The sequence below is a fragment of the Sceloporus occidentalis genome, unplaced genomic scaffold (assembly GCF_023333645.1).
Source record: "Sceloporus occidentalis isolate IW3139 unplaced genomic scaffold, rSceOcc1.0.p SCAF_474, whole genome shotgun sequence".
Taxonomy (NCBI): Eukaryota; Metazoa; Chordata; class Lepidosauria; order Squamata; family Phrynosomatidae; genus Sceloporus; species Sceloporus occidentalis.
The window spans coordinates 34,803-58,714 of NW_028317454.1; the positions used below are offsets into that span (position 1 = coordinate 34,803).

At 39.6% G+C, this 23,912-nt stretch overlaps 1 protein-coding gene across 1 annotated transcript in view; it reads right to left on the reverse strand.

Moving 5' to 3' along the window:
- Positions 1 to 23,912, reverse strand: part of LOC149271682 (mitogen-activated protein kinase kinase kinase 5-like) — a 93,635-nt gene that overhangs the window by 12,680 nt on the left and 57,043 nt on the right. Inside the window, exons 13-22 of the mRNA XM_089507206.1 lie at positions 23,322 to 23,417; positions 22,775 to 22,856; positions 20,816 to 20,949; positions 11,046 to 11,173; positions 8,925 to 9,061; positions 8,465 to 8,570; positions 4,504 to 4,661; positions 2,799 to 2,976; positions 2,492 to 2,512; positions 566 to 743 (exon numbers count right to left, since the gene is read on the reverse strand). Of these exons, the coding sequence (XP_089363332.1) occupies positions 566 to 743; positions 2,492 to 2,512; positions 2,799 to 2,976; positions 4,504 to 4,661; positions 8,465 to 8,570; positions 8,925 to 9,061; positions 11,046 to 11,173; positions 20,816 to 20,949; positions 22,775 to 22,856; positions 23,322 to 23,417 (1,218 nt within the window). The remainder of the gene's footprint in view (positions 1 to 565; positions 744 to 2,491; positions 2,513 to 2,798; positions 2,977 to 4,503; positions 4,662 to 8,464; positions 8,571 to 8,924; positions 9,062 to 11,045; positions 11,174 to 20,815; positions 20,950 to 22,774; positions 22,857 to 23,321; positions 23,418 to 23,912) is intronic.

A 23,912-nucleotide genomic window follows, 5' to 3' on the forward strand; every position in this document is an offset into this window, starting at 1 on the left:
ACAAGCCAGAAGGCTTGTTTTTCCCTCAGAAATCTCATGGTGCTTTCACAACCACAAGGGATTCTGGGTAGGCACATGCAAATAAGGTTAACAATTATCACCTTTGCCTCTATATCCACTTTATACATGGATCCCTTGAAAGTAATTGCCCGCTGTACAAGACAGCCTTTAGACAAAACTCGGGAAGAGGTACAATAGCCAGATCACCACTTAGGACGAAACAGCTGTCCATGAGTGGTGATCTGGCTATTGTACCTCTTCCCGAGTTTTGTCTAAAGGCTGTCTTGTACAGCGGGCAATTACTTTCAAGGGATCCATGTATAAAGTGGATATAGAGGCAAAGGTGATAATTGTTAACCTTATTTGCATGTGGCTACCCAGAATCCCTTGTGGTTGTGAAAGCACTATGAGATTTCTGAGGGAAAAACAAGCCTTCTGGCTTGTCTGGTGTCTGTAGATGAGTGTTTAATAATACTTCTACTACCACTTTAGACAACAATCACTCTTTTAAAATAATCTATGTTGTATTTTAAGAATTGAATTTCATAAAACCATTTAATCTCACCCTAAGAAAAGGGCTCTTTGAATTTTCCCATCCTTCTCTATGTAAGACTTGGCCCTTGATTTGAAGACGAATGGGTCAGATCTTAAGTCTGTGTCTGGTGAAACAGAGCCGTACTCACTGCTACTGCTTGTATCTTCGATCAACACTGGGACTGGTAGAGATATGCTACGTAGATATTCTGTGTGTGAAAGTAAAACATGAATATACATATTGTAAGTATTTTCAGCAAAGGAATATTACAAATATTCTGAATAGGACTGATTTTCTGCAGTCCCACTTCATATACATTGAAAGTACCGCTCGCAAAGGCGGCTCTAGCATCCAAGGTGATTAAGGTAATGAGGTTTTTTAGGAAACTTCTGTATATAAATCTAATGATTTTTCACAATTTTTATATATTTTTTTCGTACTAAATGATGATTACAAAATGGGAAACATTTCACCTAAAAAAATTATACAGAGTCAATGCAGATCATTTTTTTATACCGATGTATTTAGGTACTTGTCCTGATTTTGGACATTATTGTATGTCATGAACAATGTTCCATCTAATTTTTCTTAGTTGGCGTGCGCAGAAAATGTCTCTTGTGCAAAAATTTTCACAGAGCAAACATTTTGTGTGCACAATATCCGCGCCGCATAAAGTTTAAAAAATATATATTTTTTTCTTTTTTTGGGAAAAACTGTTGTGCGCAAAATTTTTGGACGTGTGCGCTCTCTAAAAAAGCTATGTGCGCGCGCACAAGCACACAGCTTAGAGCGAACACTGGTCATGAACACCCCATTGCCATGGTTTTGGATGTAGGGGGATGTGTTTATTTATTTATCTTGGCCCTAAACCTATGGATCTGCATAGAGAGAAGTAACTCTAACCAATCCTTAAACCCTAAGTGTAAAAACTTGGTTGCTGTACAAAGACTGCTGATTACTCTGTAACAAAGATCAATCAGTTAAAAACACATTTGTTTTCCACCACAGTCTTCTTTACCCCCCCTAACAAGGGAGACTGGGATCACCGCCAAAAGCAATGTTGTTCGCTCCTTGAGCCATCAAATGAACACAAGTGCCTCCTATTAGTTGCTGGTGGTTTGCCTGGGTCTCTGGGCTGCCAGCAGCAATGTTCTTGTCATAGATCGCGTCTGCGTTTAACCACGATTAGCGACAGAAGCAATGACGTAATAATACGTCCTTTGGCCTAAAAGGCTGGTTTTACAGGGACATATTATATCCTCTGGCCTTATATAGTTAACTTATGTACATGCATCTGCCTGCTGGATACACGCAGCCGCACCTCATTCCCCTACATTCACACAGTCTGTATGTAGCTGGTGGCTGCACTAAGCCTGATAATGGAACGCCAGGTCTTTGCCCGCTTTGCCAGATGGCCAATCTGGGTCTGGCAAAAGTTCCTCATACGGCTCAATTTCTATAATATGCATTCTTTCGGCTACCCAGAGCTCTCCCCTTGTGGGAAGCAGGTAGGCGGTCCCGTTGATGTTGCAGGATCTTAAGTTGATAAAAAATTTTAAAACATTGTTGCTAGAAGGGAAGTTGCTGCACCCTGTAATTCCCTAGTGGTGACCAGGATACCCAAAAAAGAGGGTATGATAATATGTCTTAAAAAAAAAACTAAGTTCCTTGTTTCTTTCCTATAAGCCTAGAGTCTGCCTCATGTATGCAAAAGGCAGAAAGGTTGTTTTCTTGTTCTGCTTTTGCTTTGGCTGCTACTGGTCCACTGCTGCCCTTTGGCCATTAGGAAGTAGGTTTTTGGCTACCCCCAGTTCTGCAAACTGAAAAGTATACATATTCTAAAAATGCTACATCTTGCTACTTTGGGAGATTACATAATGGGGTTTAAATATGATCTTGATCAGCAGTTTTTTTCTCTTTTTTTGTATTGCATCTTATGACTGTTGTTAGTCTTACCATTTGATCCAGGTGAAAGAGCTGTGAACAACAAAAAAAACAATAACAGTAAGTTAATATTTGTTGAAATGATTCATTAACCTGTACTAGAAACCTGTAATTTCTAGTCCGAAACAGTATTACGTGTTACAATAACATTGGTATTTAATCTTACCCCTTCACAAAATATGTCTTTAAGTACATGTTATTATACATTATACATGAGTCTCACATGTTTGTCACAAACCTATAAAATCTTTGAAATATACATCTATAGGAAAAAAAGTTTTGGCAGTAGCAAGTAACTTCCACTAAGGCTGCGTATTACCTGATATTTTGAGATTTGACTTTCGTTTTTTGCTGGATACCCTCAAGAAGTCATCTACTAGGAGCTCAGCAGCAGTGGCACGTTTGACAGGGTCTGGCTCAAAACATCTCAATAAGAATGCCTTGGCTTCTGTGGACATAGATTCTGGGATTTCTGGGTGAATTTTGAACATGCCAACCTGAATTATGGAAAATAATAAATTAAATCACTAATACTATACATTACTATACATTAATGCAGAATCATATGAAAGGCTGTGCCCCCTTTATACATTTGGGTCTTATTTGTGATACTGGTCAGTGTTTTTATGTAAAAAAATTTGATGATATACATCACCAACTAATATTCTGCTTTAGAAAATCAGGGTTAGGATGGGGACACATAGTGATGACTATATAGGTTTCTTTAAGTCATTAAAAGAGAATTAAATGTGATTAAATTTTTGTGATGTAATAGAATAACAGAAGCAAGCCAAGAAAATAATGAAACACATAAATATGATGGCACCAAGAACTCAAATTACACTTACAGAAAGCACATATAGTTTACTGCTTAGTGGAACATTATTCTGTATCACAACACTAAAACAGGACTCACTACTTCGCTACACAACCCACCTAATTTTCCCATCACGAAATAAGACACACGAGATATAGGAAAAGTTAATAAATAATTCCAAACATTATTATATCAAATGTTTTATGAATATTATATTTTTTCTATAAAGCACTAAAATATTAAGCAGCACTATTGGGTGGTTCAGTGAATACAAGATATGTGATGTTACGATATAAGCTTACATGGTTTACAGAACAAAAATTAGGAGGTACACCTCATCTGATCAGAACATGCTAAGGGGAGGACAAGTGAGAGGACATACAATATAAACCTTCAAAAACGTCAGATGACTTTAGTTGACAACTTACTTTCAGAAGGAATCTCAAAGCAGATTACTCTCAATGTATTTTAAGCATGAATTTCGAAGCTGACACGGTTCAACACTCATGAATATGCAGAGTAATCTTATAATGAAGATAATGGAGTAATTTAATATAAATTATTAACTGCTAATCTTTTCATTGAGTTGCTTTTGGGTACAAGGGACACAACACTGTGAACATCCGCTCCATGTTGAATTACATATTATATTTAATATAGTCCCAGCGGATACTGTAATTGTACTCACAATGCCCACATTCATTTTTTGATATGCATATTTCCATAGTGGTGCAGTAACTCAATATCAATAACAGGATAATAATATGTCATGTGGACTGATACCTGATGTCAATCTAATGTAGGAGTACAGATCATTGCCTCTTCCAGAACAGATCTCTAAAGCTTCTCTACCATGTGGTCCTAGAGTGTGTCACACAGAAGAGTGGTGAAATACAACATCAAATACAAACTATTTGCTATGTGTGAGCCATGCAAACACCACAAGTGAGAAGACTATGGAGATCTGTGCAGGAAAAGATCATATCACCATATCGCTGGATCAACTTACTCACCAACCTATTTCAGATCTCCTGTCCATTTCAAATTCTACTCTTCCTACTGCCATTTTAGATGTCTTCTTCCCCGCTCACTAAAGTTTCACTCCTGTTGCTTATTTTATCTCTCTCTATCCTCTTTTGTCAATTTAGAAAGATGACGTTTTCATCAAAAAACCAAATTTTTGTAGTTTCTAACAAAATTGTCTTACTTTAAACATTGCTGCTTGTGGTTCACCCAGTTCATAGAAAGGAGGCTTTCCAGTTGCCATCTCTATCACTGTGCATCCTAAAGACCAAATATCAGCTGGCTTCCCATATCCCCTTGGTCCTTTATCAATTATTTCCGGAGCCATGTACTGAAGAGTGCCTGCAACACAATGTGTTCATTTAAAAAAAAAACGGGCTTTGATACACTTTAACTCATTACATATTCAGATCACACTATATATATATATATATAAGTACACACAAAAAATATTTGATCCCCAAGCTGCTTGGCGATGGTCATGTAGCCCATTCCAGCCTTGTGTAGGTCTACAATCTTGTCCCTGACATCCTTGTATACAAAAAACAAAAACTGTCTGCGCTTCTTACCCTAATAAAGTTGGCAACAAATATATAAACATAATACCGTATTTGCTCGATTATAAGACGACCCTGATTATAAGACGACCCCCCAAAATCTGAATATTAACTTAGGAAAAAAGAAAAAGCCTGAATATAAGACGACCCTAAAGGAAAAAAGTTTTACCAGTAAATGTTAATTCATGTAAACTATTTTTTTTAATAAAAGCTATGATTGAGAAAAATATTTTTTTTGTTTTTATTTCTTGTATTTTCCAGCCTGTCCCCCAGTTACGCACATCTGCCCCCAGGCTTGCCACACCAATATGGCACTGTGGCTCATGATATGCCTTTTAACTCTCTATATGCCACTGTGCCCCATGGTATGCCTTTTGACCCCCTATGTGCCACTCTGCCTCCAGAAATGCCTTATACCCCTATATCCCATTCTGGCATTTAGGGGGTTAAAATGCATATTATGGGGCAGAGTGGCATATAGGGAGGTATAAGGCATTTCAGGAGGCAGAGTGGCATTAAGGGAGTTAAAAGGCATTGTATAGAGCACTCTGCCTCCAGAAATGCCTTATACCCCTATATGCCACTCTGGCATTTAGGGGGTTAAAAGGCATATTATGGGGCAGAGTGGCATATAGGGAGGTATAAGGCATTTCAGGAGGCAGAGTGCTCTATTAAATGCCCCCTTAACGCCACTCCAGAAATGCCCTATGCCCCCATTTAACTAACACACACACACACACACTCTCTCCCCCCCCTCCCCTCCCCTCTCCTCTCTCCCCTCTCAGCCCTCTCTTACCGGTGCTTCCAGCCGGGGCAGCGGGTTGACGTCGCCTTCTGCTGCAGCCGGAAGGAGGTGGAGTTGGCAGCGGGGGTTTGTATGCGTCCGTCGCGTATACTTTCCCCGGCTGTCAGAGATCAGAGATCTCTGACAGTCGGGGAAGGTCTACGCGACGGACGCAGACAACCCCCGCTGCTAGCCACACCTCCTTCCGGCTGCAGCGGACGTTGTCTACGCGCATCGCGTAGACGTCAACCCGCTGCCCCGGCAATACAGCAGGAAGCACCGGTAAGTGTATGATGGGGGGGGGGGTGAGACAGGAGGATCCAGGTCCCCTGCAGCGGTGCGGGGGATCTGGATCTTAGTCTCCTAATCAGACTCTATTTGAGGTCTGATTAGAAGACGACCCCGATTAGAAGACGAGGGGTATTTTTCAGAGCATTTGCTCTGAAAAAAACCTCGTCTTATAATCGAGCAAATACGGTATAAATGAGAGGTTTTGGTTATATGAATTGGCCAAAGCATAATTAAGCTCACCCGCCACGTCAAGGCACACTCTCAATAGGGTGAGAACCTACGCTCACCTCCTACATAGTGGGCACACAATGCAGTTTATACTGTGCCCACTATGTAGGAGGTGAGCGTAGGTTCTCACCCTATTGAGAGTGTGCCTTGACGTGGCGGGTGAGCTTAATTATGCTTTGGCCAATTCATATAACCAAAACCTCTCATTTATATTATGTTTATATATTTGTTGCCAACTTTATTAGGGTAAGAAGCGCAGACAGTTTTTGTTTTTTGTATACATTGTACAGCCAATACACTGTTTTTGCAGCATGCTTACACCTGTTTGGTAGGCCTCGTATTATACATTTGTATTATTTGAGCCTGTGACTAGCTTAGCGCACCGAAATTTTTTCTTTTCCCTGTTTGCACATATTTGAGGTTGTTGGCTCCTCATTAGTCTGGCTGCAGCTTGCTGTCCAGGGGTTAATAGGGAGGAGGTTTAATTGCACCTCCCCCAACACATTAATAAGGTTTTGGTAGCAGTATAAACTGCTTTGTGTGCCCACTATGTAGGAGGTGAGCGTAGGTTCTCACCCTATTGAGAGTGTGCCTTGACGTGGCGGGTGAGCTTAATTATGCTTTGGCCAATTCATATAACCGAAACCTCTCATTTATATTATGTTTATATATTTGTTGCCAACTTTATTAGGGTAAGAAGCGCAGACAGTTTTTGTTTTTTGTATACATTGTACAGCCAATACACTGTTTTTGCAGCATGCTTACACCTGTTTGGTAGGCCTCGTATTATACATTTGTATTATTTGAGCCTGTGACTAGCTTAGCGCACCGACATTTTTTCTTTTCCCTGACATCCTTGGACAGCTCTTTGGTCTTGGCCATGGCGGAGAGTTTGTAATCTGATTGATTGCTTCTGTGGACAGGTGTCTTTTATACAGGTAACAAACTGAGATTAGGAGCGTGCTCCTAATCTCAGCTCGTTACCTGTATTAAAGAAACCTGGGAGCCAGACATCTTGCTGATTGATAGGGGATCAAATACTTATTTCACTGAGTAAAATGCAAATCAATTTATAATTTATTTGAAATGCGTTATTCTAGATTTTTTTGTTGTTATTCTTTCTCTCAATGTTCAAATAAACCTACCATTAAAATTATAGACTGATCATGTCTTTGTCAGTGGGCAAACGTTATTATATATTATATATACATTACAACAACCACAGTGTTTAACAAATGTTCATATAGTTTGACATGATTACCTATGGTAGATGCTCTTTATATCACTAATGTATCTTGTTCGTTACCAAATTAACAAAATGGTTAAATTATCTATCTATGTATCTATATATACATATATACATACACACACCGATCAGCCAAAACATTATGACCAGCTGCCCAATATTGTCTAGGTCCCCCTAGCCGTTGAGGCATGGACTCAGCATGGGCACCCTGACTAGTCTGCAGCTGCATATCCCCATGTTCTGACACCTTTCTCTCAGAAGCAGCATTAACTTTTTCAGCAATTTTAACTACAGTAGCTAATGTGATGGATTTGACCACATTGGCTAACCTTTACCCTCTACTTGCATCAATGAGCCTTGGCCGCCCATGACACTGCTTTTCCTTCCTTGGAGGTGCTCTAGCCATCACAATTTGGTGCTTGTCAAAGTTGCTCAGATCCTTACGCTTCCTCAGCTTTTCTGCTTCTTACACATTATCGTTAAGAAATGTTCACTTGCTGCCTAATATATCCTTTCTAACTGGTAATATATCCTGCCCTGATAACAAGATTAGCAGTGTTATTCACTGAACTTGTCAGTGGTCATAATGTTATGGCTGATCAGGGTATATATATATATATATATATATATATATATATATACACACACCCTAATCAGCTGTTTATGGAAAACTAGGAAATTTGTGGCTGTAACATAATTGCAAAAGGGTTTACTAATGATCAGTTAGCCACTGGAACACAGGAGTGATGATTGCTGACAAAAGGCCTCTGTATGTCTATAAAGATATTCAATTCAAAATCTGCTGTTTCCAGCTACAATAGTCATAAACAGTTTTATCAATTTAAGATCCCCAAGTCTTTTTTCTGAATGAACATTAGTAGTAATCATACTAATAACATAGTATGCACTTAAATAAAGACAATTAGATTTTATATACATTATTATTTCACTTTAAAGCATATATAGTTGAGTAACATTGTTTTTGCCTAGTCAAACGAGACTAAGGGATGATACCATAAATTTAAAAGTAAAACCTTACCAGTGAACGTCTCTGTGTTTGGATTGATTCCTGCAAGCCTCTTGGATGTACCAAAGTCAGAAATTTTTAGCACACCGCTGTAAGTGTTGATCAGCACGTTGTCTCCCTAAAAGAAACACATTTTTATTTTAAGAGCAGGTTGTGGGTTACACTTCAATAAAACACTAATACATATGTGTATTGTGTGTATACGGAGCTTATTTTTTTCTGAGCCATACATTTAAACTTGGAGATGGTGAGTTCATTGTGAATGTGTGGAAACCTTGAGCTACTTAAATAAAGGGAAAATTGTTGACTATTAGTGAATGGTTGAGCTTCCACGTGGCTGGGGAAAAAAGAAAATGTTTTGGAAACTCCTGAAATACTCAGCAAGGAGCAACCCCCTCTCCCCGCAAACTTAGTAATGCTGAGATGAGGAGACTCCATTTGTGATTTTGTTTAACCTCTGTGTAATACTGACCTTAATATCCCGGTGCACTATCTGGTTGTCATGAAGATATTTCAAACCTTCAAGAATCTGTTTGCTATAAAAGCCAATTGTCTGCTCATTGTCCTTCAAAGGCCCCCACTTCTGCCTTAGTAGAGCAGAAAGGCTTCCTATTAAAATACCAGAATGGAAAAACCCCACAATTGATTTGCCCATGTTCATAATCATACAAAATATCAAGCACTTGCAATAAGAGATAATGAAATATTCTTAAAGAATAACTTTTCACTATGCATTGTGGTGTAGTCATAATGGTACAAACAGAGAAATATTGTGAGTTTTTGGTACTGGCCTATTTATACTATTGAGTGCCGTGTCTCGCTGACAAAGCCTCACTAGTGTCTGATCCCACAGATGCCCTTCAGAGGTAGGGCACTGGAATATGTTGTGTCTAGCCACTTAGCACAGAAGATGGGTGGCATAAGGAAAAAGAGGTCATGTTCAAGAAAAGTCCTGAGGCCATTGTCCTTGGTCAGGTCTATGGTAGCACCCCACATAAACTATCCACTGGCCACAAGGTTATTTATTTTATTTATTTTTTACAGACTTTTGTCTCTGAAGTCAGCTTTGGCTCCAATCTAACAGACTTTTACAAGCAATTTTTTTATCAAGGACAAAAAAATTTGATTATCTTAAATGATGTGCTTTAAAAAATTAACAGTGTATTAAAGGGTAACTATAAGGAAATTACTGGAATAGTTGCGGTCCATGCACAACTTTATAGTGTGTATTCAACTAATACCGTATTGGCTCGAATATAGGCCGCACTTTTTCCCCCCACTTTAAGTCTTTAAAGTGGGGGTGAGGCCTATATTCGGGGTCTAGCGCCCGACGCCCGGGACATGCAGTCCTGGGCGCCGGGCAGGCAGCGGGGTTAGGATACAGATCCCCCGCAGCGGTGCAGGGGACCTGCATCCTACTCCCCGATACGCTCAGACAGCCTCCCCTGCCAGCACTTCCCACGGGGGGGTGCCGGCACGGGAGGTTGTCTAAGCGCATCGTGCGGACCGTCCACACGATGCGTTTTACCTCTGCCCCCCCCCGACTTACCAGAGCACCGGCACCGGAAGTTGTATACGCGTATTGCGTAGATGTCCCCCGCCGGCCCCGCAAGACACCCGGGAGTCTGCTCCGGTAAGTCGGGGGGGGGGCAGAGGTGGACAGTGGCAGCATATTCCGGGGGGGGGGGGGAGGACAGTGGCAGCATATCTCGGGGAGGGAGGACAGTGGCAGCATATCTCGGGGGGGAGGACAGTGGTAGCATATCTCGGGGAGGGAGGAGGACAGTGGCAGCATATCTTGGGGAGGGAGGAGGACAGTGGCAGCATATCTCGGGGGGGGGACAGTGGTAGCATATCTCGGGGGGGAGGAGGACAGTGGCAGCATATCTCGGGGGGGAGGAGGACAGTGGTAGCATATCTCGGGGTGGGAGGACAGTGGCAGCATATCTCGGGGAGGGGGAGACAGAGTGGCAGCATGTTTTTTTGGTGCTTTTTTAAAGAAAAAAAACTTTTTCTTTAAAAAAGCACCAAACTTTCAGGGTGCGGCCTATATACGGGGGCGGCCTATATCCGAGCCAATACGGTATTTAAAAATATGATGTCCATTAACTTAACTAGTATTCATTCTACTTGTAAATGCATTTTATTAAACCAGTATAGAGCTTAACTTTGCATTATGTCTCAAGGAAACTCAGATGCCTGGTGGGCGAGCATCAGGGTGTATTCATTAACATGTTAGTTTGCAGGAGAAATAAGAGCTCTGCTCATCAACTTTAAGAAAACCCAATCTCCGTCTTCTGCAAGAAAGACTAACTTGGCCCTGTATAACACATAGTTAAATGTAGGGATGATTCTCACCACTATAACTATTCAATGAATACAATTGAAATCACTTTTTTTGTCAAGACATGCAGTCATTTTCACATATTTATCTTAATATTCCAAAGTGTTATTGAAGAACCTTTTTGTAAGTTTCCCTTTATATTATTTTATAGAAATATTCAGATATTTAAATCTCAGACAATCCTATCAGATAAACTCGTGATTCATTTAGGTGACCGTCCATTCATATGCACATCATAAGTGGATATACCTCCTGGGACCTGCTCCATGAAGATCTTAATGAAACGATTCTCACTGAATGATCCTAAATACTGAACAATGTTCTTGTGTTTCAGGTGTTTGTGTAGAGCAATCTCTTCATGAAGTGGTTGTGAATACCTAAAAAAGAAAATCCACCATACTAAAAAAATAAACATGGCAAACACTATAAGACAAAAACCTCCTAGGTGGTTATAGAACCACCTAGGAGGTTTTTGTCTTATTCACATGTATAACTTCAAATGGTCATATCTGTATGCACAATGTTATTTTGCAATGTGAGTCCATTGAACCATGGTACAGAACCTGAGTATACAGAGAAGACTTTGAGTCCGATGAATGTAGGAGACATGGAGACAATATATATATAGAGAGAGCCAACAATTTACACAGCGCTTCTTACAATACATATATTCAAGGGGGATAACTAAACCGTTGCTTGTGTGTGTTATATATATATATATATATATATATATATATATATATATAATCTGTGTGGTTTTAATTATTTTGTGTTAGAATTTGTATGTTGTTCATACCACCAATACCTGTTAACTTATGGTTTATATATTATGAATGCTTACTGCATCCTTACTAGTAGAGATTTGAAAATAATTTTTAATAATAAGATGTAACATAAAAGTAGCTGACCATTCTGCTTTGATATGTAAACGGCATGAAAATCCAGACATGCAGATTAAAAGTGCAAAAGTAAAGATTTAGCCTATCAGTATATATATATATATGTCAAACACAATCCTGCACTCTGGACAGGAATGGTTTTTTAACTGAAATGTATTTTGTCTAGAGGCAAAACCTTAAAATAAAAGCCAAAAATTAAATTATGCTCCGGTGCGAAGAAGCACAGTTTACAAGGGATGCAATTAGATTTATGAAGCACTAGAACAAAAATTTGGCCCCAAGAAGCTCTCCAGGCAGACCTTGGTTTTCTGGCTTTACTCCTTAACTGTGAGAAAGGACAAGAACACAGAGGAATTAAATGTGAGACTAAACAATGAAACAGAATTCTATAACATTACACCCCATCACATGTATTCCACTGCTGTCTGAGTACATTGGGAGAACAGACGTCACCTCACTGTCTCCAATATTTTAAAAAAAAATTATCAATGTGTACATCTAAAAAAATCCTCAGCAAATAAATAAACATTGCTCTTTATCAAGGATGGCAACTTATTTTAAGTAATATCAGCTATAGGGCCTTTTTGTCCATGTGTCACATTGGCCCTTTGTCTTATGTTAAGTACAACATTGTCAATATAAGACAGCTTTGAAATTAACTAAGGGTTCAGACTCCCCTTGGCCTGGCTGGTTTTCTAAAAGAGGCCAATGGACATAGCACTCTACAACTAATAGGAATATTGTGTGCCATATCAATACATATACCTATACATCCCTGGTCTGTTCATTTACCAAGCCATTAACTTGCAACAGATAGCTTGGCTACATCAGAATTGTTTTCTTTACAAAATACTTTACTTGTTGCTATGTGAAATAGAGAAAGACAGCTGAAAATAAACTGCCAATGCATTTTTGGTATATTTTATTCTCCTTTCCCTTGAACACAGAGTATGATGTTCTTGTTGTGGAATGCTGTGTTAGCTTTACACCAGATGTAGCAGGACCCACGTCTTCCAAAAAGTTCTGCTTTTGACTTATCAGTCCACAAAATATCCCAAAAGAGTTGGGGGTCATCAAAATATTTTTTGCCAAAAGTCAGACAATCCTTTGTGTTCGTTTTCAGCAGTGGTTTTCACCTTGCAACACTCATATATACCATTTTTGCACAATTTTTTCTTAATGGGGGAAATCATGAACAGTATCCTTTACTGGGGCAAATGAGGCCTCATATCACTAACCCCCCTGCACGGCCGGCCCCTAGATGTACTGCCACAAGACCGGCCCAAGATAGACAACTCATCGAGAAACTTTACAGTCTATCTGTAGGCACTGCTAAAGGGTTACATATCATTTATTCAGCAATAGCTGTATTTAGATGTTGAAATGGTGATTTTCTAAAGAAAATGCACCAGGTCCCCTTAACCTTGGACTGTCACTATTTGGACCACTGTCAAATACTTTCTGTGTTATACAACCAAGTATGTGAAGTTACCAAATATCCCTTTCATGCTGAGGTAATACAAAATACTCATGGACAGACACTGATATCATTCAGCTGCTGTTGCTGTCAAAGGTACTGGATCAACAGCCTGGTGTGACCCTAATGAAAATAAGCACTTGATATGGGATAAATACTTCAATGGAAATTAATAGATGTCATTAGGTTTTCCAAGTTTCTTCTTTCAATGTAACTATTGCTTCCATGCAGGTCCTAAACCAAAAAGTCCAATACAAAATAATATTAAGGACAGTGAAAGCGAAATTAATTTTAATGACAGCAGATGTAGCGTGTGCTATGTTTTTAGGGCTATGGTCAGCATAATAAACTGGCAATTTGTATTGGAAGGTTGCTATGGCATGAAATAGGCCTGGGTACGACTTTAAAGATGACCTAATCCCTGAAACACGAACAGCACAGTTCAGTGATTAGACAAATTATTTTTTTACAATATGTAATTTAGGCCATTAAGACAACACGTTACAGAGAGCTGGCAGATCTGCGTATTGTAACACGTGATGACTAATACAGCCATTCATGCCAAGTGTAAACACTACTTGCCTACAAGACTATAAACATCCATTTAATGACTCTTACTACTGTATTTGAGCCTTCAACATTCTTTCCATGCTGAACATTAGCTGGACTGAATTTGAACCTGGCATTCTTTGGTTGATGTGAGTCACGCTGTTTAAACCTAGTTCCCAAACTGTTTCCACTACTATTTTAGTTGCACATCTGCCAGACTGTCCCGTGGCAAAAAAAATACATGTTCCAGTTCTTCTGTTTCCATATTTGAAGTTAAACGAAGAAAAAACAGCATTCTTCCAGTACAGAGAGGAGGTGATGGATTTTAGATACCTTATATTGTTCAAAAAAGATTCCTGAGATTTGTACATAATGTAACAATCAAGCATTCAGAAGTGTAACTTTAAAATCTCACTGCTACAACAAAGTACGAATGCACAGCCTTACCTCTGCAAAGGTTTGAAATACACACAGGTTTTTGATTCCACTCCTGTATTAACACATTTACCTTCTGCTGCCGCTATAACACAGTATATACTATGTCCTCCAGATGCTGTACCACCTTGTTGATTTGCCCCAGCTATACGAGACTATGTCTTCTTCATTTTTATGTACCAAACATATGTCTAATCAATGTGGAACTAACCTGTTTTCTGCCTGTGTATGATGTACTTGAATAAACAGTTTTGGAAAAAAAAATCTCATTGCTACTGCTTCCTTAGCTTGCAAGGCCTAATTATCTGGACTCTACACAGCTTATGTCTCCGTTTGTTTTATTTTATCACTGTCTGGAAGCATGTTTCCTAAAGCCGACCATAAAGAGACCAGACCCATTTTTGGCGCGGGTGCGCCATGTTCATGACCCAGTTCTTTCTGGAACTGGTTTTAAGCAGTAACAGCTTAATGTCTATTAGCTTTCCATTAGCTTTAGTGTGCAAAATAGGATATCAGTGACATCATACACACCTTAGTGTATCAAACAACATGGAAAGCACCAAGGCCACACACTATTACGGGGCAGCGTTCGGGTTGATCTAGCGCATTTGATCTTGAAAATCAACATAGATTTAAATGCAAAAGAGCGCCTGTTTTAATGGGAAATCACACCCACCTAACTGTGTAACATAAGGTTTAATTTACAAGCATTTACAATTACAAAGTAATTAAAATTAAAAAGTACAAATTAAAAAGTAATTACATACTTATTCACATTTCAGTGTATAATGACAATGGAGGTGGGGCTAAAAAATTTCTACAGAGAATTACTAATGGTTTTCAGTAGACTTGGGCACCAGGGGGCTCTTCGTGTTCATCTTCGTGCTCGTCTTCGGCAAAAAAAAAAACTTCGTATTCCGCGAATATTCGCCTGGTCCTGTCTTCTCTTCGGGCGAATATTCGCGGACATTCTTCGTGTTCGGGTTTTCTTCGTTTTCCCCGGTTAAGGGGTTAAAACGGGGTTAAAGCCGCTCTGGCGCCAGGAGTTTAAATGTCCGTATGAGCAACTCTATTGGTCGTCAGCAGGGGGCTCGTCTGCCAGATGAGCCCCCTGCTGGCGACCAATAGGGTCGCTCGTTCAGACTGTTAAACTCCTGGTGCCGTAATTGTCCGGCAGATCCGGCTGGTCTCCCTGTTCTATGATTTATTAACTGATAGAACAGGGAGACCAGTGGGATCTGCCAGGTAAGTTGCAGCATTGGGATTTTAAAAGTCTGTACGAGCGACTTTTTACAGACTTTTAGGGTCCTGGTGCTGTAACTTACCCGGCACATCCCACTGGTCTCCCTGTTCTATCAGTTAAATGTCCGTACGAGCGACCAATAAAGTCATTCGTACGGACATTTAACTGATAGAACAGGGAGACCAGTGGGATGTGCCGGGTAAGTTGCAGCTACCACTCTGTTGGTAGCTCGTGCAGACTTTTAAAACCCCAATGCTGCAACTTACCCTGCCGATGCCACTGGTCTCCCTCCCTGTTCAATTAATTAAATGTCCGTACGAGCGAACAATAAAGTCGCTTGTACGGACATTTAACTAATTGAACAGGGAGGGAGACCAGTGGCATCGGCAGGGTAAGTTGCAGCATTGGGGTTTTAAAACCCCAATGCTGCAACTTACCCGGCACATCCCACTGGTCTCCCTCCTTGTTCAATTAATTAAATGTCCGTACGAGCGACCGATAAAGTCGCTCGTACGGACATTTAACTAATTGAACAGGGAGGGAGACCAGTGGCATCGGCAGGGTAAGTTGCAGCATTGAGGTTTTAAAACCCCAATGCTGCAACTTGCCCTGCAGATGCCACTGGTCTTTAACTAATTGAACAGGGAGGGAGATCAGTGGCATCGGCAGGGTAAGTTGCAGCATTGGGGTTTTAAAACCCCAATGCTGCAACTTACCCTGCCGATGCCACTGGTCTCCCTCCCTGTTCAATTAGTTAGTCTGTGCCGGGTTAAATGTCCGTACGAGCGACCAATAAAGTCGCTCGTACGGACATTTAACTAATTGAACAGGGAGGGAGACCAGTGGCATCGGCAGGGTAAGTTGCAGCATTGGGGTTTTAAAACCCCAATGCTGCAACTTACCCGGCAGATCCCACTGGTCTCCCTCCCTGTTCAATTAGTTAGGGGTTAACTTTATTTTTTAAAGGGTTAAGGGGCCGTGCAAGTGAGCCTATTGGTCACTTGCACGGCCCTTTAACCTATGGATTTCCGCTCCCGTTAACCCCTTCGATGCTGTGTTAGATAACGCAGCATCGAAGGGGTTAACGGGAGCGAAAATCCATAGGTTCGCTGGCAGGGGTTACAAAGACCGTGCGAGTGAGCCTGTTGGTCACCTGCAGGGTCTTCCTCTGGCATCAACCAATTGGTTGATGCCAGAGGAGGTCCCTGTAGGCGACCAATAAGCTCATTCGCACTGCCCTGTAACCCGTGACGGCGAACCTGCGGATTTCCACTTCCGGGAACTGCCGCGAAGACAAGGTAAGTTAGAAGAGGGGGGGAGAATGGTAGACGAAGACGAAGACAATCACGAAGATCTTCGTGGTGTGTGTCTTCGTCTTCGTCTACATGTTACCGCCGCTGTCTTCTCTTCGGCGTGTCTTCGGAACGAACACGAAAACGCACTCTTCGTGTTCGTTTCCATTTTCGCCCGAAGACGAATGCACAAGTCTAGTTTTCAGCTCACATTACATGACTGATAATTTGTTCCAGGTGATTTTTTTTGGGTGGGGGAGAGGAAAAATAAATCTGTGTAGGCAACAGAACACTATATAAACATACACACCAAAAGTAGCTCATGTAGTCCACACCTTCAAAATGTCACCCTGTCTGAAACACGAATAGTTAGGTGCACCCTTAATTTTCAGAAATATGTGAAGTTTTTGTTGAGTCATCGCACGTTTCAACAAAGACGATCGGTGTTGCAGCTGTAATATGTAACTCTGGTAAAATTTGAGCCTTCAGAAAAAAATGAAGACAGCCAAGCCACTATGAACACTGCCTGTAAGAGAATGCCGATGCCTTTCATCGTGGCTGGTTGTCTTCAAACACAAGCAGATTTTAGCATCTTCTGACATGACCCAGTAAAACTCAATATTGGGTCAATATTTATTTATGCTATGTAAAGTCTCAGGTATATTACCCTATTCAATACATGTGGTATTTAAATCTAGTTCTTGTGTGTTCTCTACAGCACAAGTATTCCATGTCTTGTCAAATCAACCTAGCAAAGGTGAAACTGTAATTGACAAGGCTCTATAATATATTGATCTATTAAATAAACTTTAGACCTGCGGCAAAGATCATATCAGAAGCATGTATGCATGTCTAGAACACATACACAGCATATGTGGTGTATAGTTTGTGGCCAAAGCACAAAGAAAAAAAAAATTTATAGTTAAACAAAGCAATTAAAGCAGCTCAAGTTGCAGTACACATGCAGGTATATGTCAGCCCAATAAATGAAGAGTTTAAATATTGTACATCCTAAATAACGGCCAAATATAAATTATCTCTATAAATACAGTATAATACATAATAATCTAATGTTTTAGGACGTTCTATTTAATAATTGATGTTCTAAGTATAATATAGACTATGCAAACCAAGAACAATGCAATGTGTTAACATCACACTGATGTGTCTTAATTATCACTTTTTAGAAGCTATTATAAGTATGAAGTAATGAATTATGTGTTGCCTTATATGTTTCCCTGAAATGTGGTGTATAAAAGCTTAATTTCAGGTTAGCTACAGCTACCAACACTACTGTAATACAAGGCACTTGGGGAAAAAAATGATCGCCATAGGCAGCAAGTATTGTACTACTGAACTTAACTTAATTCTTTTTCAGGCACAGGAGGCATTAACACTTAAGAAAACTGATTTTGCCTGGAATTCAAAACACATTGCTTTTACACATTAATCTACTTAAACTCATTTCCATTCTTGCCAAAATATGTTGTAATCAAAATGCAAGGGAGAACATTGTGGATGTACTTTGAACAGTCAAATCAAAGCCTCAGTTGCTTTTGGATGATCAGAAATGGACTGTGGTAAAGAAAATGAAATAAAGGAACTCCATATTGAAATGTACATTGTTTACTACAAGTAAACCTGACAGTTTACACACACAATGCGCTAGCAAAATAGAGCTTAACCCGTTAAGGACCGGGCTCATTTTTCGTTTTGTACCCTGTGGGACCGAGGCTGTTTTGACACTTTTGTGGTGCTTGTGTTCAGCAGTAATTTTCTCCTCACCCATTTAGTGTACCCACATAAGTTATATATTGTTTTTTTTCAGGACAAGATGGGCTTTCTTCAGATACCATTATTTTGATCGTATCATCTTATTTACTATAAAAAAAATTAAAAAAACATGGTGAAAAATTGAAAAAAAAACACATTTTATGACTTTTATTTGAAAAATCTTTTACTCACCTAAAAAAGCAAGTAAAAAAACTAGCTAAATAGATTCTACTACTTGTCCTGAGTTTAGAAATACCCAATGTTTTTATGTTTTTTTGCTGTTTTTTGTAAGTTATAGGGCAATAAGTACAAGCAGCGTTTTATGATTTCCAAATCTTTTTTAACAAATCTGGTCAGTCTGCCTCCATCTCCTCTTTGGAACATCTTTGAAGCCGGTTAACTCAATTTAACCCATTCAAACCATATATTTTTGAAAACTAGACACCCCAGGGTATTCCAAATGCTGTTATTTTAACCCTTTCCATGCACCAATTATACAACTACACTTTGTCAAACTTTGTAATAGTAATTTTTTTTTATTTTTTTTTCACACAAATTGTACTTTAGTTATAGATATACAGGTGCTGGTATATGTCACTGTCAAACAACACCCCAATATGTGTTCAGCAACATCTCCTGAGTACAGCGATACCCCACATGCATGGGTTTGTCAGATTGTTTGGCTGGTAAAAGGCTACTTTTGGGGCATGCGTAATTCAGGTGGTCATTTGGTCATTGTGCCTCCCTCTCCTCTTTGGAATATCTTTGAAGCCGGTTAACTCAATTTAACCCATTCAAACCATATATTTTTGAAAACTAGACACCCCAGGGTATTCCAAATGCTGTTATTTTAACCCTTTCCATGCACCAATTATAGAACTACACTTTGTCAAACTTTGTAATAGTAATTTTTTTTATTTTTTTTCACACAAATTGTACTTTAGTTATAGATATACAGGTCCTGGTATATGCCACTGTCAAACAACACGCCAATGTGTGTTCAGGAACATCTCCTGAGTGCAGTGATACCCGACATGCATGGGTTTGGCGGGTTGTTTCAGATTTAAAATGCCACATTTGGGAAGTGCGCTTTTTTTCGCCATTTTGGTCAGTCTGTACCTATGCCCTATCTTTGAGCTAGGCCACTCCAATTTACCCCATCAGCCATTTTTTTTATATATTAGACACCCCTTGGGTATTTGAAGTGCTTTTATTTTAACTCTTTGTTGAGATTTTTGAGAAATTTTAGCACTTGCTCAAAATAATAAACTTTATTTTTTAATTTTATTTTATTTTTTTAATACTTTTTTTATATTTTTTTTTACACATTTTGCTGGTACTGGATGGTTCATCTAGTGACATCACTGCATAATTATTTTTAAATGTTAGCACATTTTTTTTAAAATTTTTTTCCATTTTTTATTTATTTTTATTTTTTTGAATATTTTACTAATCACATAGTGATTAGAAAGCTGGGCTCCATTGACTTGCATGGTTGAATGCAGTACCTGTATTCAACCAGCAAGTGGAGCCAGTTCTCTAGAGGGTCTGGAGACCCTCTAGCGAACTTTTTCGTCTTTATTGTTTTATTTCCCGGGCCGCCGCCATCTTGCTTGATGGCGAAGATCACCGGCAGCGGCGGCTGTGACCGCTCTCCGGAGCGGTCACAGCCCACCCAGAGGTAAGTGTTTGGTGTCGCTGGATGCCTCCTGATCGAGGCATTCCAGCGACACCTTTTAAGTTTAGGAGGCGATCGTTGATCGCCTCCTAAACGCTTTTAAAACGGGCGTCCGCCGCCATACAGTGTATGGCGGCTGTTGACGCCCCGGGGAGGGGCCAGACATGGCCCCCAATGCCGATCTCGGCCTTGCTGAATGCCTCGACATCGAGGCATTGCAGCAAGGCCGTTTAAGCGAAGAAAGTGATCCTTGATCACTTTCTAAGCTTATTTAATTTTTTGACGGTTCAGGACCGTCAAAGGTCATTTAGTGACCTTCTTGTTATGACGGTCCTGAACCGGCAAAGGTCGCGAAGGGGTTAAGGACCAGTTGACAAAATAGATGTCTACAGTATAGATTTTGTGCATGCCTGCTTACAACATTCACTTCTTGGTCATAGACTTCGGAGATGTTTTAAGATGCTCAGATATATATTTGCATCTCACCCAGAGTTTTGTTTATTATCTTGATGTGTCCTGACATAGAGATAAAGGCTCCGATTTCACAGTAAGATTACACCCCTTCTATATGGGTGAAAATTGTACCTTCTAAAAAGCGACACCTTATCATCTGTATGATGACAGGTCACTTTTCCGAAATGCATTCAATTATCTAAATATACAGATTACTCACCTGCTGTCTCTTTCAGGGACCTCTTTAATAGCTATTCTGACCTGGTTACTTAGGTCTCGCCCAGCATACACCACTCCATGAGTACCTTTTCCCAGAACCACTCGGTCACCATTTTCATCATATTCATAGTCAAACTGCAAAAGACAGAATATACAATGACACTGTTGCTGTCAACAAATGTCATTTTTTTGTAGGCTAAAAACAAGAATGCTTAAAATTTTTTTAACATAAACGTAAATAATCCTAATAGTGAATGAACAAGAAACTATTTCAAAGACAATATAATAGTGCTAAGTGCTTATCATATGCTGACAGGGTCACATTGGGAATAAAAACCAGCCCCAAATGCCATAGTGCCATTAGTGTGTTCCATATACTTGTAGGGTCCACAAATATTTTCATGTTCAGCTGTCTTAATAAATATCCCACCAGCCAAAGTGGTGTATGGGAGGGGGAGGAGCCAGAGTGGTGTATGGGAGGGGGAGGAGCCAGAGTGGTGTATGGGAGGGGGGAGGAGGCAGAGTGGTATATGGGAGGGGGGAGGAGGCAGAGTGGTGTATGGGAGGGGGAGGAGCCAGAGTGGTGTATGGGTGAGTTATAGTGGTGTATGGCGGGTATTATGAATTTCAGGGCATATAGGGGGTATAAGGCATATCGATATTAGGCATATCAGGGGGGCATAAAACATATCTGGGGTAAAAGGTATATCAGGGGGCTCAGTGGCATATAGGGGGTATAAGGCATATCGATATTAGGCATATCAGGGGGGGCATAAAACATATCTGGGGGTAAAAGGTATATCAGGGGGCTCAGTTGCATATCACTGGCATATAAGGAGTATAAGGCATATCAGGGGCACAGTGGCATATCAGGGGGCACAGTGGAATCTGGCATATAAGAGGTATAAGGCATATATGGGGGCAGAGTGGCAAGCTGGGGGTCAGATGTGCATAACCGGGGGCAGTTTGGTAAATAAAAAAAAATTTAAACAAGGCTTTCTTCTCATAGTTTTTATTAAATATGAAAAATAGTTAACATATGAATTAATATTTACTAATAACTTTGCATTAAAACCTAGTTTGAGAAACACAGTGTTTGGGTTCTTGTAGCTTTTATTATTATGTCAGTAAAATAAGAAGGTGAATAGAGAGAGAGAGGCCATTGCAATAAAGAGATGAAAGTGTAAATTGTACGTTTTTTATTACATTATTTTAAATTGAAAAAAATTGCATTTTTTTATCCGATTAATCGATTAATCGAAAAAATAATCGGCCAACTAATCGATTATTAAAATAATCGTTAGTTGCAGCCCTAGATTCAACATTCTAAACAGTAAACATTTTAAGGGCTCTTGCCCATATTATTTGTAGTAGGTTAACAGGGATAACAGCAATGGTTGATTTATGGGTAATTGACATAATTGCACGCCCACATTTAAGAGTCCACATAACCACACACATCCACTCTCCTCTTACAAGACTATCTACACTCCCTCACACAGGATGCTGCTGCTTCTCCATGTGGAGTTACATTAAGTTACGTGACCAGTGGCCATAAATTTCAACAACAGCCAACTTCTAACCAAAGGACCAGTTATTTGGGTGATCTCTGGTCCATTTACACTATGGAGGACTGTGCCTGCATGGCATGCTGTTTCCAAAGGCCATGTTTCCTTAATAGGTGAAGTGTCGAGATCCAATGTCATATCCAAATACTGATTGTAAGGGTGGAGGCACTGGCAGCGCAGAAGTGAGATACATCTACAGGGCTACATGTGGAAATATTGAGGGACTTATTTTTCTTTGTTTTTTATTATTTATCATTTATGCAGAAGTTGAAAGAGAAATCAACATGCACTAAATTAATTAAACAGCAAGAAAGAACAACTCAAACAATTTTGTATTATTTATAATTACTATTACTATTACAGAAAACACCATTTGAATTGTGCATTCTAACCTCAAGAGAGTCACTTTCACATTCCCCATCTTCTGTGTTTTTCCCATTTTCCTCTGTGATTCTGTTCACCATATCAAAGAACCTAAAGCAACAATAAAAAAGACATCAATGCTAAAGAAAAACCTCAACCCTGTACATAAAAAAATATGTGCTCATTGCAAATGTTTCTTAGATTGCAATTTATATATAGACAGATATGATAATATCTATATCCGATCAATTATTGCTTTGCTTTTTTCAATATAATCAACATATATCAACATAATAAATTATGGTGAATATGATCTAAGCAGTAACTATTCTGCTGCCTAAGCCTGTATTAATGACACAGACCAAATCAACAGTTATATTATTCTGTAACACAAACATGGACTATAGTACAGGGTACTAAGGCATCAAAGGCCACAAACAAGCCAAGAATTCTGTGTTTCAAACAAATATGCCAATTTCAAAATCTTCATCCATCAAGTATCCATTAGACTGGTCCTATGTTCGATTCAAAACAAACTGCAGATGATCTGGAGCTTGTTTTGAAACCCGTACTTACTTTTTACAGTGACGATCCGTGCAGAAGTAAATCTGGAAATCATCTGAATTATGTAGCACATATAGGAAACAGCACCTTTCTTCAAACTTAGATACGCTAGAAACCCAAAAAGGAGAAACATTAATCAATGTGTAAGTTTAGATTATGTTTCTATGCTTTTATTTTCTGTTCACAGGCTAGGCTACCTGGAACTTTCCCTATTTCAGGGGAAAAGTGTGCTTAAGTGCAAGGTTAGCTTCATGCTTCCATTGTGTCCCCATAGAGGAGTCACACACACTCCCTAACCCCAGACAGGCTTTAGTGGGTGTTGAGTGTGCAGAGAGTGTGTGTGACCAAACACCGCTCCCCTTTTATAGGGACACAATAGAAAGCAGGGCTCCGAGTCAAACGTGAGCTTTTAGTGAAAAGTCCATGATAATGTTCGATATCCCTAAAATGAAATGTTTATAAAAAGAAGATGGGTTCATATGTTAATCTGTTTAAGCCCTCAATAAGCCATAACAGCATGTAAAAAGTTGTAATAAAGTTTTAGCTCCTAGGTTAGAGCTTTATTAAAACTTTTTATCCCATACCACCTAAAAAATTCCTTGG